General features: G+C 34.3%; 1 protein-coding gene across 2 annotated transcripts in view; it reads left to right on the forward strand.

Annotated features, from left to right (window-relative positions):
* NCAPG (non-SMC condensin I complex subunit G) overlaps positions 1-15795 on the forward strand; it is a 44945-nt gene that overhangs the window by 24186 nt on the left and 4964 nt on the right. For both annotated transcript variants that reach the window (XM_027970895.3, XM_060416905.1), the window contains exons 14-16: positions 4141-4368; positions 14230-14411; positions 14681-14855. In XM_027970895.3, coding sequence (XP_027826696.1) covers positions 4141-4368; positions 14230-14411; positions 14681-14855 — 585 coding nt within the window. The remainder of the gene's footprint in view (positions 1-4140; positions 4369-14229; positions 14412-14680; positions 14856-15795) is intronic.

Below are 15795 nucleotides of genomic sequence, written 5' to 3' on the forward strand. Positions count from 1 at the left end.
CAAGAGAGGATATGGGGTAAAAAAAAGTTTTTTTGGTTTGAATTTTTTTTAAGATGGAGAAAATTAAAGCCTGTTTACCCTAATGAGAATGACCCACATGAAACAAAAAAAGTGAAAATAGAGGGAAGAGAGGGTGCTCAGCTGCTTGAGTGCTATTGAGTAGACAAGAGGGGATTAAGTCTAGTGTATTAGTGGAATGTATTTGACTTTTTAGCTCCTTTGGACATCTGTTTTTAACATTTGGTCCTAGCTTTACTGGAAAATATACTTCCTCCATCTCTTGTCAAATGTAGTGGGATAAAAAAGCAGCAAGGAATTTTTGATCTTGGGGGAAATTCAGCTATTGATTGGGTTGAGTCTTTTAAAATAATCTTCCTGAAAGATTATGTCACATGTTATTTTCAACTATTGATTGAGTTGAGTCTTTTAAAATAATCTTCCTAAAAGATATCTCACATGTTATTTTCAAGTTAACACGAAAAGTGCTCCCATTTTCCTGTTGGCAAGCAATTTGCACAAAAATACCTTGCAGCTTTTTTATTCCACTACATTTGACAATACCAAGTGCTACATGAATGACACTGTCCTTTTGTGACAATGTGGGGAGATGGAGGGAAGTGTATTTTCCAAGTAAAGCTAGGCCCAAATGAAACTTCCTTTAATGTTGCATATGATATTGCTAAGAAAAAGAAAGCATACAGTTAGGGAAGACATGGGTAAGTCGTGTGTTCTGGAAATGATCAAACTGTTTGTGACTTATATCAAAGGAAAAAAATTTTAAACCATACTTTTTTTTTTAAAAGATCTCAGAAATTTCAGTGTTTGGTTATAATTTCCTTTTTTGGAGTACTTCGCATCTAATCAGTTCATTTAATGTACAAGGATTAAATTCCTAATGTTGTTTTGTTTATATTTATCAGCCCATGCTTGTTATCAGAGTAAAATTTTTATTATGTGAGATTCTTTTGGAAACTTGGAATGTCACGTATTATCTTTAAAATGGTGTATAGTTTTTTTTCAAACTGGAGGAAAGATTTTGTACTTTGTCCAGATGAATCATTTATAGCACTTAGCCATATATTTGGTTTTGCTCCAAGATGTAGAATAAATCTCCCATTACTATTTAAATCAGCAGGTATTGGCGTCAGTGATTCTACTAGTAATTCTAAAAGGAGTCCCATCTACTATTGTGAATTTTATTGGCTTTATAGATACCCAGGAAATAAAATCCTACATTTTCAAAGAGATTTTGCTAAGAAATTAAACAAGTAAGTTCTCAACTTCAGTTTCTTGGCTTTGTAGAGGAAGGGTAGTGAAGTGTAGATTGACCCCTGCTGCTAAGTCATTTCAGTTCAGTTCAGTTCAGTTGCTCAGTTGTGTCCAGCTCTTTGCGACCCCATGAATCGCAGCACGCCAGGCCTCCCTGTCCATCACCAACTCCCGGAATCACTCAGACTCAGGTCCATCGAGTCAGTGATGCCATCCAGCCATTTCATCCTCTGTCGTCCCCTTCTCCTCCTGCCCCCAATCCCTCCCAGCATCAGAGTCTTTTCCAATGAGTCAACTCTTCGCATGAGGTGGCCAAAGTACTGGAGTTTCAGCTTTAGCATCATTATTTCCAAAGAAATCCCATTTCAGTCATGTCCAACTCTGTGCGACCCCATAGACGGCAGCCCACCAGGCTCCCCTGTCCCTGGGATTCCCAGGCAAGAACACTGGAGTGGGTTGCCATTTCCTTCTCCAGTGCAGGAAAGTGAAAAAGTGAAAGTGAAGTCGCTCAGTTGTGTCCGACTCTTCATGACCCCATGGATTGCAGCCCACCAGGCTCCTCCGTCCGTGAGATTTTCCAGGCAAGAGTACTGGAGTGGGGTGCCATTGCCTTCTCCGAGATTGACCCCTAGTCATTACTTTTTTTTTTAAGTGGAAGAAAAATCTTACTAGAACATTTGATAGTGAAGGATTCATTTATGTCTAGCTTACTAAGTACAGTGCTTTCTGACTCTAAAAATGAGGTAAAACATTTATCAAGATGCCCTATATACCATTATGAGTACTTCTGAAAATTTACAAGTTGTTTTCAAATTGGAATGCTGATAGAGGAGATTAAAGTTAGACAATTATATAAAATTTCTAGTACTGCAGCAAAAAAAAAAAAAAAAAAAAAAAACCTAGAACTCATTCCAAAGGTATAGTCATGCACTTTCAAATTTGAAATGTGAATTTTGATCTTTTTAAATTTTGTTAATATAACATGAACAATATAGAGAAGGAAATGGAAACCCAGCTGTAGTATTCTTGCCTGGAGAATACCATGGACAGAAGAGCCTAAGGGGCTACAGTCCATGGGGTCACAAGGAGTAGGGCACAATTGAGTGACTAACACAGTGTGACAACATGAATAATAAGTGTTTTGGTCATCTTAGAAGAAATGTAATATGAATTTAATGCTTAAGAGTGTCCTGGAGCATTAGGAAGTTATTTAATACTAAACTTATCCCCCATTTGACAGAGCTATAGGAGTGTTGTTTTCTCCTGTATAATTTTCTGTGAAAAGAATTGCCAAAAGCAAGTTCATGTGAAAAATAAATGAATGTTCCCTATCAAGACCATTTCATAATTTTACCTTAATATCAAATCAAAATACTTAATAGTAGCCTTGTCGTGGAATTAAAATTGACCTTTTTTTTTAACTTTTAACTTTGATCTCTGAACTTTTTTCAGGGACTGGCTATTAATGTTTGTCTGAAAAATAACAATATAATTTTTTGTACATTAAAAATGTGAGTGATACCAGATACAAATGCAGTAAAATAAATTGTATATGGAATTTTGCCTCTGTTTTGAATGTTATTCTGGGGTGGACTTTTATTAGATCTTCAAAAGGATTTGCAATCAAAAGAATTTAACCACAGCAGATTCAGTTGTTTATTAAGGTATTTTCAGAGCTATCATTGGAAGATTTTAGATTAAGGGGAAAGAGCTATATTTTGGGAAAGTAAGAAATCGTTTTTTTTTTTTTAATCAAGTTTGACTAGCAGAAACTGATTTAAGAAATATATCCACACTTGTTAGAAAGGCAGAAGAGGGAAATTACTTAATTTTAAAATCTTTCTTTAAAAAATATCCAATTTAGAGAGCTGTTGCTAGCCAGTAAAGGACTGAAAAGGGCAAGGAAAGCCAAGATGCTGTTGAGAGAGTAGTGTGTTTAAAATTTGTAGAGGATGGTCATGACAGTACATTCTTAGAAATAAGCATTTGGATTTGGCAAATTTGCAAGTCTTGACATAAGAAAATGTAATAGATGTATCTTGAAATTAAGTTTTGTAATTCTGAGCCATTTTTCTCAATTCATTTATTTGACAAACCTGCTGGTGATTTTTTTTTTTTTTTTTCATTCTATGGGCTAAGCTGTATAGCTTATCAATCAATCAAGCATATCAATGACCAAAATTTAAGTACATTAGAGAACATACCAATAGTAAATTTCTTCATAGTAGAAATATTCAACTCTATTTTTTTCATGGCTTTTAAATTTAGTTTATAGGAATTCAGTTTTCTTAACTTAAGATACTCGTACAAACTGCTGGGTTTTGTGATTTACTTCCTTCCAGTTCGATGAAAATTAATTGATGATTAATGAAATCTGAATTTATCGCACTAATAAGAAAAAAAAGTTATCTTTAATGAAGCTTCATAGCTTAGAGGAATACTGATGTTCCAGTAAATGCTTTTCATTAGTTAGGATGTAATACTTTTGTCTTTATAAATGGCCCTAAACAATTACAATATAATAGAACAGTTTTTCTAGATCTTAAAAACATAATAAAATCATAGGTGAACATATACTCATTGAACATATACTCATACACATTTTTATATATAAAAGGAACAAATAATTCTGCTTGATTCTAGTTCAGGAAATTTTTACTGACGAACTTTTTCTGAAAGAAACGTAACTCTTTTAAGTGTCATGGTATAAATAACAATAACTTTAGAATAAATTTTAATTAAGTTTTTAAAAATATTATATGTAGACACTGTTGTTGAAATTAGACTAAGATATATGTTAATTTTATGTTGTGTGAACAGAATGAAAGTGTACCTCATTTATTTTTGGTGGGGGATGTTGTTTCAATTTAGGTTTTGCAAATTGATGATGTGACAATAAAAATAAGTGCTTTAAAGGCAATCTTTGATCAACTGATGACATTTGGATTTGAACCATTTAAAACTAAAAAAATCAAAGCTACTCAGAAGGAAGGTGCAGAAGTAAATTCCAATGAAGAGCAAGAGTCAAAAGAATCTGAAGAAGAGACAGCTATAGCCAAGAATGTTCTGAAACTACTTTCTGATTTCTTAGATAGTGAGGTAAGAAATAATCATGGCCCTGTTAGTGTGCAAGGTCATTTTTAGCATGTATATGTTTATGTTCTTTTTAGTTTTTTAAGCTGAAGTTTAAACTTGGCTGGCATTTTTAAAATTTTTGCCTTTTGAATATCATAATTCTTTCACTTGGAATATACCTAATTTCCCACTATCAAATTACATGTTTAGAGAATTGAAGTGTAAACAAAAATGAAATGACTATTGGGAGGTTGTTGTTTTTCATCTTTTTTCTCTGTCTTATGGTCTATGACTTACAAATTTCTTACCCAGGAGTTTTTGTTTTTGTTTTTTCTACTATGTCATGGGGATTTTAGTTCCTCGACCAGGAATTGAACTCCACCCCCTGCACTGAAAACACGGAGTCTTAACCACTGGACTGCCAGGGAGGCCCTCCCAAAGAGTCTTAAGAAATAATTTAAAATAATCTTATATTGAGTGGGTACAAGTTCTAAGATATGGTATGGGCTTAGATCTCTTTCCTTAAGGTACTCATTAACTACATTTTTAAAGCATCTATAAACATTTAAATTATAAAATTTTTAATTTTTATTGAGATGAAATTGATATAGAGTAACAATTTTAGAGTGAACAATTAATTGACAGTTAGTGTAGTGCAACCACTGCCTCTAATTTTTAAAACATTTTTATATCCCCAAAGATTAAGTAGTTGCTCCCAGTGTCTCCTCCTAACAGCCTGTAACAACCATCAATTTGCATTTTGTCTCTATGGATATAACTCTTCTGGATATTTCCTATAAATGGAATCATAGAATATGTGACTTCCTGTCTACTTTCTTTCACTTAGCTTTTTTTCAGGATTTATCTATGTTGTGACTTGTGTCACAAGCCTTCTTATGGCAGAATAATATCCTGTTTTATGTGTATACCACAATTTGCTTAGCCATTCATCCACTGAAGGATATTTGGACTGTTTCCACCTTTGGTTGTTGTGAATAGTGCTGCTATGAAGATATGTATGGCTGAGTAGCTATTTTCAGTTCTTTTGAGTATATTTCTGGAAGTAGGGTTACCAGGTCATATATTAATTCTTCTTTGCTGTTTTAGGATTTTGCTTCTGCTCCTCATCCCAACTAATTGCTTAATATATCCTCAACCTTTCTTTCGCTTTAAAGTTAGAACATTTATGTTCTCTCAGCGAATTTTAGTAATATTATAGTGTTATCATTTGCCACCATATTTTATATTTGGTCTTGAGAACTTATTTATCTTTTTTTTTTTAAGGTATAATAGAACTTCTTATAGCTGAAAATACACCCTTTTACCAGCCTCTCTATATTTGCCCCCACCCACCAATCTGTGGTAACTACTATTCATTCTACTGTTTCTCTGAGTTTAACTTTTTGAAAGATTTCTACATATAAGTGATACCAAGAAAGTATTTATTGGGCTGTTTCACTTAGTATATTGTCCTCGGGGTCTAGTCCTGTTGTTGCAAATTGTAGGATTTCCTTCCTTTTTTATGGCTGAATAATATTGTACTATATATCTCACATCTTCTCTGTTCATTCACTAATGGACACATAAGTTGTTTCCATATCTTAGCTCTTGTAAATAATGCTACAGTGAACATGGGAGTGCAGATATGTCTTCAAGAGTCTCTTTTCATTTCCTTTGGATGTACACCCCAAAATGGGATTGCTGAATCATGTAGTACTTGTGTTTTTACTGTTTTGAAGAATTTCATTCTACTTTTCATAATGACTACACCAGTTTACATTCCCACCAAGACTGTGCTTAGGTTCTTTTTTCTTCACATCCTTGCCAAATGTCTTTTTGATAAAACCATTTTAACAGTGTGAGGTGATATCTCATTGTGGTGGGGTTTTTTTTTTTTTCCCTTAAATTCTTTTTAGGTTTTTGCATTTTGGTTTTTATTCATTTTTGAGTTAATCTTTTGCTTGTGGTACAAGGTATGATCAGTTGTTGCTGGTTTTTTTTTTTTTTTTTTGCATAGAAGTATTCAGGTTTCTTCTAGCACCATACAGCATGTGGGATCTTAGTTACCCCGAGCAGGGATCAAATCCATGCCCCCTGCGTTGGAAGGTGGAATCTTAACCACTGGATCACCAGGGAATTCCCTCATTTTACTTTTGTTTTGTATTTTCCTGGTGATTAGTGGTATTGAGCACCTTTTCATGTGCCTGTCAGCCATTTGTATATCTTCTTTCAAAAAATGTTTATCAATTCCTCTGCTCATTTTTTTAAAATTTTATTTTTAATTGAAGGATAATTGCTTTACAGTATTGCATTGGTTTCTGCCGAACATCAACGTGAATCTGCCAGATATACCCATGTCCCATCCCACTTGAATTTCCCTCCCACCTCCCACCCTATCCCACCCCTCTAGATTGTTACTGAACCCTAGTTTGAGTTCCCTGAGTCATACAGCAAATTCCCATTGACTATTTTATATATGGTGATGTATGTGTCCATGTTACTCTCACCACACCTCCTACCCTCTCCTTCTCCCCACCTAGCCGTGTGCATAAGTCTGTTCTTAATGTCTGTGTCTCCACTGCTGCTCTGCAAATAGGTTCATCAGTGCCATCTTTCTAGATTCCATATATATGCATTAGTATTCGATAATTGTTTTTCTCTTTTTGACTTACTTCACTTTGTATAATAGGCTCTAGCTTCATCCACCTCATTAGGACTGACTCAAGTATGTTCCTTTTTATGGCTCAGTAATATTCCATCATATACTTATATATATATTTTATATATATATATATAGAGAGAGAGAGAGAGAGCGCATGCGTGTGCGTGCGAGAGCACAGATTCTTTATCCATTCATCTGTCGATGGACATCTAGGTTTCTTCCATGTCCTAGCTATTGCATATAGAGCTGCAGTAAACATTGGGTTACATGTGTCTTTCACTTTTGGTTTCCTCAGGATATATGCCTAGTAATGGGATTGCTGAGTCATATGGTGATTTTATTCCTAGTTTTTTAAGGAGTCTCCATACTTTTCTCCATAGTGGCTGTATCAATTTATATTCCCACCAACAGTGCAGGAAGGTTCCCTTTTCTCCACACCCTCTGTAGCATTTATTGTTTGTAGATTTTTTGATGATGGCCATTCCTGACCGCTATGAGGTAATATCTCATTGTAGTCCTGATTTGCATTTCTCCAATAATGAATGATGTTAAACATCTTTTCATGTATTTGTTAGACATCTGCATGTCTTTGGAGAAATGTCTGTTTAGGTCTTTTGCCCATTTTTTGATTGATTGTTTTGGTTGTTATTGATTTGTATGAGCTGCTTGTATATTTTTGAGATTAATCCTTTGTCAGTTCTTTCATTTACTGTTATTTATTCCCCATTCTCAAGGTTGTCTTTTCACTTTGTTTATAGTTTCCTTTGCTGTGCAAAAGCTTTTAAATTTAATTAGGTCCTACGTGTTTATTTTTTTTTAATTTCCATTACTCTGGTGGGTCATAGAAGATCTTGCTGTGATTTATGTCAGTGTTGTGCCTGTGTTTTCCTCTAGGAATTTTATAGTTTCTGGTCTTACATTTAGGTCTTTAATCCATTTTGAGTCTTATCTTTGTGTATGGTGTTAGGAACTGTTCTAATTTCATTTTTTTTAAAGTAGCTGTCCAGTTTTCCCAGCATCACTTACTGAAGAGACTCTCTTTGCCGCATTGTATATTCTTTCCTCCTTTGTCAAAAATAAGGAATCCATAGGTGCATGGGATTACCTCTGGGCTCTCCGTCTTGTTCCATTTGTTTGTATTTCTTTTTTTTGTGCCAGTACGGTCTTGATGACTATAGCTTTGTAGTATAATCTGAAGTCAGAAAGGTTGAACCAACGCCCCCTGCAGTAGAAGGTGGAGTCTTGACAACTGGACTTAGCCGCCGGGAAGGCGGACCACCAGGGAACAACAATTAATCAAATTGTTGGTTTTGCTATTGAGTTGTAGTAGAGTTCTTTACATATAATTTTGGATATTAATCCTTTATCAGATATATGATTTGTGAATATTTTCTCCCATTCCATAGGCTGTCTTTTAATTTTGTTGATGATTTCCTTTGCTGTGGAGATGATTTTCAGTTTGATATAGTCCCACTTGTTTATTTTTGCTTTTGTCGCCTATATTAAGGAGCTTACTACCCTCTGTTTTTTCTGTAGGAATTTCATGGTTTCATATGGTAATTTCTTTAATTTTTTGAGGACCTGCCAAACTGTTTTTCATAGCAGCTGAACTACTTTACATTCCCAGTGTCCAACAATGAACAGGGGTTCCATCCTTATCAACACTTGTTATTTTAAACAATTTTATTGTTTGTTATTAAAATTAATATGAGAAAATTGTTATTGTAATTTTCAGCTATTTTAGTAGATTGGATTGGCACCTCACTGTAGTTTTGAATTAAATTACCCTATGACTAGTGATGAGTATCTCCCTGTGCCTTTTGGCTATTTGTATGCCTTGTTTAGAGAAATATCTATTCACATCCTTTGCCCATTTTTAGATTGGGCTTTTTACATTGTTAATAATGTTCTTAGATTTTTATGAAGTTTTAGGTTTCCATGAAGACTAATTCATCTTTTGTTGCTTGTGCTTTTGGTGTTTTGTCTAAGACTACACTGTCTAATCAGAAGCCATGAAAGTTTATCCTTTTATTTTCTTCTAAAAGTTTTACTTCTTTAGCTTTTGATTTAGATGTATTGGTGCATTTTCAGGTAATATCTCAGTAGGTGGTGTGAGGTAGAAGTCCAGTTTCATTGGTTTAACTGTGGGCATCCAGTTGTCTCAGCACCATTAGTTGAAGAGATTATTCTTTTCCTACTGAATTGTTTTAGCACCATTGTGGAGGATCAGAGAGTCAATTGATCATCAGTATATGGGTTTATTTCTGGATTCTCCGTTCTTTTTCATTGTCTGTCCATCCTGAGCCAGTACCAAACTCTCTTGATTCATGTAACTTCACAGTAAGTTTTGAAACCAGGGAGTTGAGTTTTCCAACTTCAGCTCATTATTTTCAGTATTGTTTTGGCTATTTGAAGTACCTTAAAGTTCTTATGAATTTGAGGATTGACTTTTTCATTTCTGCAAAAAAGTCTGTTGGAATTCTGATAGTGATTGTATTGAATATATGTAGATTGCATTGGGGCAGTATTGCTATCTTAATGTTTTCCAATCCATTAATTCAAATGTCTTTACTTCTATTTAGGTTGTCTTTGATTTCTTTCAAAAATGTTAGTATATAGGTGTCTGGGTCCATGTTTTTTACTTCCTTGGTTAAATTTATTCCTGTATATTTTATTTTGGGTGCTATTGTAAATGGAATTATTTTCTTAATTTCTTGTTTGGATTGTTCATTCATGTTGTATAGAAACTCAGCTGTATCTTTGTGTGTGGATTGATTTAAGTTTGTATCATGCAACTTTGCTGCATTCATTTGCTAACTCTTGTAGTTTCTCTGTGTGTTTATTCTTTGGCATTTCCTCTCTAAGATCAAGTTATCTGTGAAGAGACAGCTTTAATTCTTCCTTTTCAATTTGAATATCTTTTCTTTCTTTTTCTGGTCTAATTGTTCTGGCTAGAACTTGCTGTACAGTCTTGAATAGCAGTGGTTAAAAAAGGCATCCTTATCCTGTTTCTGATCTCAGGGGGAAAGTTTTCAGTCTTTGTTGACTATAATGTGGATTCTTCATAAATGCCCTTTATCGTTTTAAAGAAATTCTATTTTTATTTCTCTGAGGTTTTTTCCCCTAACCATAAAAGCATGTCTAATTTTGTCAAATGATTTTTCTCTGTGAGTTGAAACGTTCATGTGATTTTTTTTTTTTAATTGCTGTGGTACATTATAATGCTTCATTTTCTTATATTGAACCACCCTTGCATTCTTTGGATAAATCTCACTGAGTTATGTTGTATAATCTTTTTAATATGTTGTTTGTTTTGATTTGCTAGTAATTTGGTAAAGATTTTTTACATTGGTATTCATAAGGGAAATTAATCTATAGTTTCCTTGCATTGTCTTTGTGTGCCGGGTGTCAGGGTGATATTGACCTCATAAATTGAGATAGGAATTGTTTTCTCCTCTTCTTTTTTTTAGGAAGACTGAGAAAGATTGCTGTCAGTTCTTTAAATATTTGGTAAAATTTATCAGTGAACACATCTAGTCTTAGAGTTTTCTTTTGGAGAAGTTTCTGATTTACTTATTCAATCTATGTATTTTTTTACTGGTGTATTCAGATTTTCTATTTTTTAAGCCCCTTTGGCAATTTGTGTGTTTCTAGGATGTGGTTCATTTCCTCTAGGTTGTTTAATTTGTTGATATTCAGTTCTTAGTATTATGTTTATAATCCTTTTTATTTCTGTAAGGCCAGTTGTAATGTTCTGCTTTCATTTCTGATTTTAGTTACTTGCGTCTTTTTTTTGTCAATATAACTAAAGGTTTTTCAAGTGTGTTGATCTTTTCAAAGAACCAACTTCCAGTTTCATTGAGTTTGTTTTTCCCTCTAATTTTCTGTCTCTTTTTTTTAGTTCTCTAAGATGTAAAGTTAGCTTATTGGTTTTAGATTTTTTTTTTTTAATGTAGACATTTACTGCTATAAATTTTCCTCTGAACACTTTGGTGCATATCAAAAGTTTCTGTGTTTTTTATTTTTATTCATCTATTTAAGTAGTTTCTAATTTTCATTTTGATGACTACTTTGACCTGTTGGTGTGTAAGAAGAATATATTGTTTAATTTACATACTTGTGAATTTTACAGTTTTCTTTTGTTACGCTTTTCAGTGTTTTCCATTGTAGTTGGAGAAGATACTTTGTTTGATGTCATTCTTTATGAGTTTGTTGAGACTGGTTTTGAGTCTAATACAGGCTCTATTCTTGAGAATGTTCCAGTGCACTTCAGAAGACTGTGTAGTCTACTGTTGTTGGGGGGAGTGTTTTGTATGTTTGGTAGGTTTATGGTGTTAAGTCCTCTACTTCCTTATTGGTCTTTCCAGCTGTTCTATTCATTATGGAAAGTGGCATATTAACGTCTTCAGTTATTATTTTCGAGCTGTCTTCTGCCTACAGTTCCATCAATGTATTCCAGATGTTTTGGGGCTCTGTTTTATGTTTATAAGTATCTTTTTGATGAGTTGACCTTTTTAAAATTAATATTTAATGTAACAGTTTTTGACATCACATTTTGACTATAAGTTGGTGGAAATAAGTCCTTATTAGTATTTTCTTAAGTTTTAAGTTACTAGCCAAGTGATAAGACTGACTTCTTGTTGGGACTTATCCAGTGCTGTGGGTTTGCTGACATTGTGTAGATGGAAAACTATTGAACAGGAACACTGTTTAACTGTAGATGAATGAGTTTTGTTTTTTGGGTTTTTTTTTTTTTAAATAGCACAGGTTCATTAATCTCTTTCTGGCTTCACTAGATTCTGTGACTTTGATTTTATTTTTGTCATAACCACTAAAAAATCTTGACTTTCTTAATTGTCCTCTGGGCCATATACAAGTTTTCTTTACATGCTTTAAAGACCTGCAGTCTTGTCCCAATTCAAATTCCTATGTTAGAAATTTTAAAAAGATGAAAGGCATGCAGCCTTTGGAATTGGAGACTTACAGACTTGTGTTCTGGTAACATCTTTGAATCTTCAATAAGATATTTATTGTCTCTGGACTGTTTCTTTATCTTGGAAATGGGGAAAATGATGTTTATTCAGGCTGGTTCTTTAATTTAGTCAACAAGTATTTCACAGCTATTTATGTGCCAGTAACTATACGGTCTTGAGAATACAGTGCTGGGTGGAACAAAGTATCTGCCCTCATGGTTGTTTTGAGCCCTAAATGAGTTTGTGTGTGGAAAGAACCTGCCAGTACTCTGGCACTTATTAATCTTATCAACCTCTATATTTTTCTCTTCATTTTTGAGTTTTGAAAAAATTTCTGAAATAATTTCTGTATTTTCTCATTCCACTGTTTTCCCTTCTGTCCCTTCTAGTTTAGACTTGTCTTTCATTCCCGGATTATGGCCTGTCAACGTTGTTGTTCAGTTGCTCTGTCGTGTCTGACTCTTTGTGACCCTATGGGACTGCAGCACACCAGGCTTCCCTGTCCATCACCGACTCCTGGAGCTTGCTCAAGCTCATGTCCATTGAATCAGTGATGCCATCCAACCATCTCATCCTCTGTTATCCTCTTCTCCTCCGGCTTTCAGTCTTTCCCAGCATCAGGGTCTTTTCCAGTGAGTCAGGTCTTTGCATCAGTTGGGCAAACTATTGGAGCTTCAGCTTCAGTCCTTCCAGGGAATATTCAGGATTGAATTCCTTTTGGATTGACTGGTTTGATCTCCTTGCAGTTAAGGGACTCTCAAGCGTCTTCTCTAACACCACAGCTCAAAAGTGTCAATTCTTCAGTGCTCAGCTTTCTTTATGGTCCTACTCTTAAATCCACACAACTACTGGAAAAATCATAGCTTTGACTATATGGACCTTTGTAGGCAAAGAAATGTGTCTGCTTTTTAATATGCTGTCTAGGTTGGTCATAGCTTTTCTTCCAAGGAGCAATTGTCTTTTTAATATTATGGCTGTAGTCACACCTATAATGATTTTGAAGCCCAAAAAGATAAAGTCTGTCACTGTTCCCATTGTTTCCCCATTTATTTGCCATGAGGTGTTGGGACTGGATGCCATGATATTCATTTTTTGAATGTTGAGTTTTAAGTCAGCTTTTTCATTGTCCTCTTTCTCTTTCATCAAGTGGCTCTTTAGTTCCTCTGTTTTTTGTTTTTTGTTTTTTTTTGGCATAAAGGTGGTGTCATCTGTGTATCTGAGGTTTTTGATATTTCTCCCGGCAGTCTTGATCCCAGCTTGTGCTTCATCCAGCCCAACATTTTGTATGATGTAGTCTGCATATACGTCACAGAATCTAGTTAAATAATCTATGACCTGTCAACATTATTTTTTTGAAATCTCATTTGTCTAAGTACTCTTTCAAAAATCTTCAACGATATCCTACCTCATTGAGGGTGAATTTCTTTACCTAACTTTCAAGGTCTCTCTAATCTGATTGCTAAGAAAACTTACTTTCTATCTGTAGTAAAAATAATCACTGACATTTGTTAAGGGTTTACTGTGTGGATGGCACTTCTAAGAGTTTTACATATATTCTTTGTTTTTTGTTGTAAGTACTTCTGTTATCCCATTTTTTATATATGAAAAAAGTGAGGCACAAAGAAGTTAAGTAATACGCATAAGATCAGATCATGCAACTAGGAAGTATCAGAGGCTTGAATCTAATTCAGGCTCAATAGCCAGTATTTTAAACTACTACTCTTTCATACCCGTATCTCTGTTTGAATACCACTACCTCTTTTTCATTTTTTTCTCTAGTTTTGTTTTGGTTACCCTTTTTAAGCAATGCCTTTTTCTTTTTGTGTACTTTCTATTCACATTTTACCTGTTATTCACACATATTGCCACTCCTGCCTGTGGAACTTTCATTTATAGATACCGTCTCTGATGGTAGAGACTGTTGTTGAAAGTTTTCTACATCTTAGCACCATGATAATTGTTTAATACATATGGTTTTGGTTTCTGGTTTCACAGTATTACCTTTTGGTTCTTTTTGTTCTTCTGAAGAGTTGAAAGGGAATTTATAGCTAGACTAATAGTTCGTCACATAGCCTTAACCTAAAAAGAAGAAATAAAATCCTCTTATGTACCTTTAAATAATCATAATAACGTGAATACTTTTGGATAAATTTATATAAAAGTACTGTAGGATGGGCTACAATGTAAGGCCTAAAAGGGAAGTATTAATACAAATAAAAATTTTCTTCTAATGAAAGTCATTTTTAATAGGTGTCTGAACTCAGGACAGGAGCTGCAGAAGGACTAGCCAAGCTGATGTTCTCTGGACTCTTGGTCAGCAGCAGGATTCTTTCTCATCTTGTCTTGTTATGGTACAATCCTGTGACTGAAGAGGATGTTCGACTTCGACATTGCCTAGGCGTGTTCTTCCCCATGTTTGCTTATGCAAGCAGGTATTTAGTCATATTGATAAACCAAAGTCTAGCTTGAAATTGAATCCAGGCTCCTCATGAGTCGTATTTATAGTATTTTGCTGTTAGTTTTCTTTTTCTTCAGTGGTAAATGAGAAGAATTTACCTAGATTCTATCTACCTGAATTATTTGGCACTGTCCTAGATAAACATGTACTATATCTTGATAGGGTGAATTTTGCATATAATGTTGTTTTTAAAGAATCATTTGCTTTTTCTTTGCTAACTTACCTTGAATTGTTTTTCAATAGGACTAACCAGGAATGTTTTGAAGAAGCCTTTCTTCCAACTCTGCAAACACTGGCCAATGCCCCTGCATCTTCTCCTCTAGCTGAAATAGATATCACTAATGTTGCTGAGTTACTTGTAGATTTGACAAGACCAAGTGGGTTAAATCCTCAGGCCAAGAATTCCCAAGATTATCAGGTGGGTGAGTATATTAGCCTATGGATGGTAAGGGTAGTAACTAGCATGCAGGTCACTGTTGTTTTGGTAAAATAATCCTTCTGATAGTTTCTTTAAAATAGAGAGGCTGCATATTGATCTTAAGATTTCTGGTGTATGTGGTAGTACATAACACTAAGAAAAGAAAAATGTCTTTTGCAACTGTGTCGGTGGACCTAGAGGGTATTTTGTCTTAAATAATTTGTCTGAAATAATTCGGACAAAGACAAATACTCTGTTAATTACTTATTTGTGGAATCTAACAAAAAGAACGAATATGACAAAACAAACGGATATAAAGTAGAGACTAGTGGTTATCAGAGAGGAGAGGGAAGGGATAAAATAGAGATAAGGGATTAAGAGACACAGACTACTATTTATAAAATAACTACCAGGATATAGTGTACAGCACAGGGAAATGTAGCCATTATTTGAAAATAATTTGAAATGGAGTATGATCTATAAAAATAATGAATAACTGTCATGCACCTAAAACTAATATAATGTTGCAAATTCACTACATTTTAATTAAAAAAGGCCTTTTGGGAAATGGGGAGATACCATATAAAAATAAAAGTGCTAACAGTTTTGCTACTGAATGGAAATTTCCAACAATTCATCATTTTTACCATCCCCTCCCCACCTCGTGCTGGCTGTTACTCATTCTGAATAATGACCTGTATGTAGAGCTCACTGAGTGCTCAATTATTGATTTACCTGCTATGTTTCTGATACAAGGAAGAGGAATTCAAAGGATGAAACTCACCTGAAGCTTAGTTTTGTTTTTAATTTAGAGAAGATACAGTTAGTGCATACTCTCCCACAAATTAAATGTAAGCTGGTTTTTAACCCTTTAATATCATTTGATCAAACATTCACCATATTGAAAGTTAATGTGTTATGAATTATTTCAGATGTCAGC

Source organism: Ovis aries, chromosome 6, assembly GCF_016772045.2.
Source record: "Ovis aries strain OAR_USU_Benz2616 breed Rambouillet chromosome 6, ARS-UI_Ramb_v3.0, whole genome shotgun sequence".
Classification (NCBI taxonomy): Eukaryota; Metazoa; Chordata; class Mammalia; order Artiodactyla; family Bovidae; genus Ovis; species Ovis aries.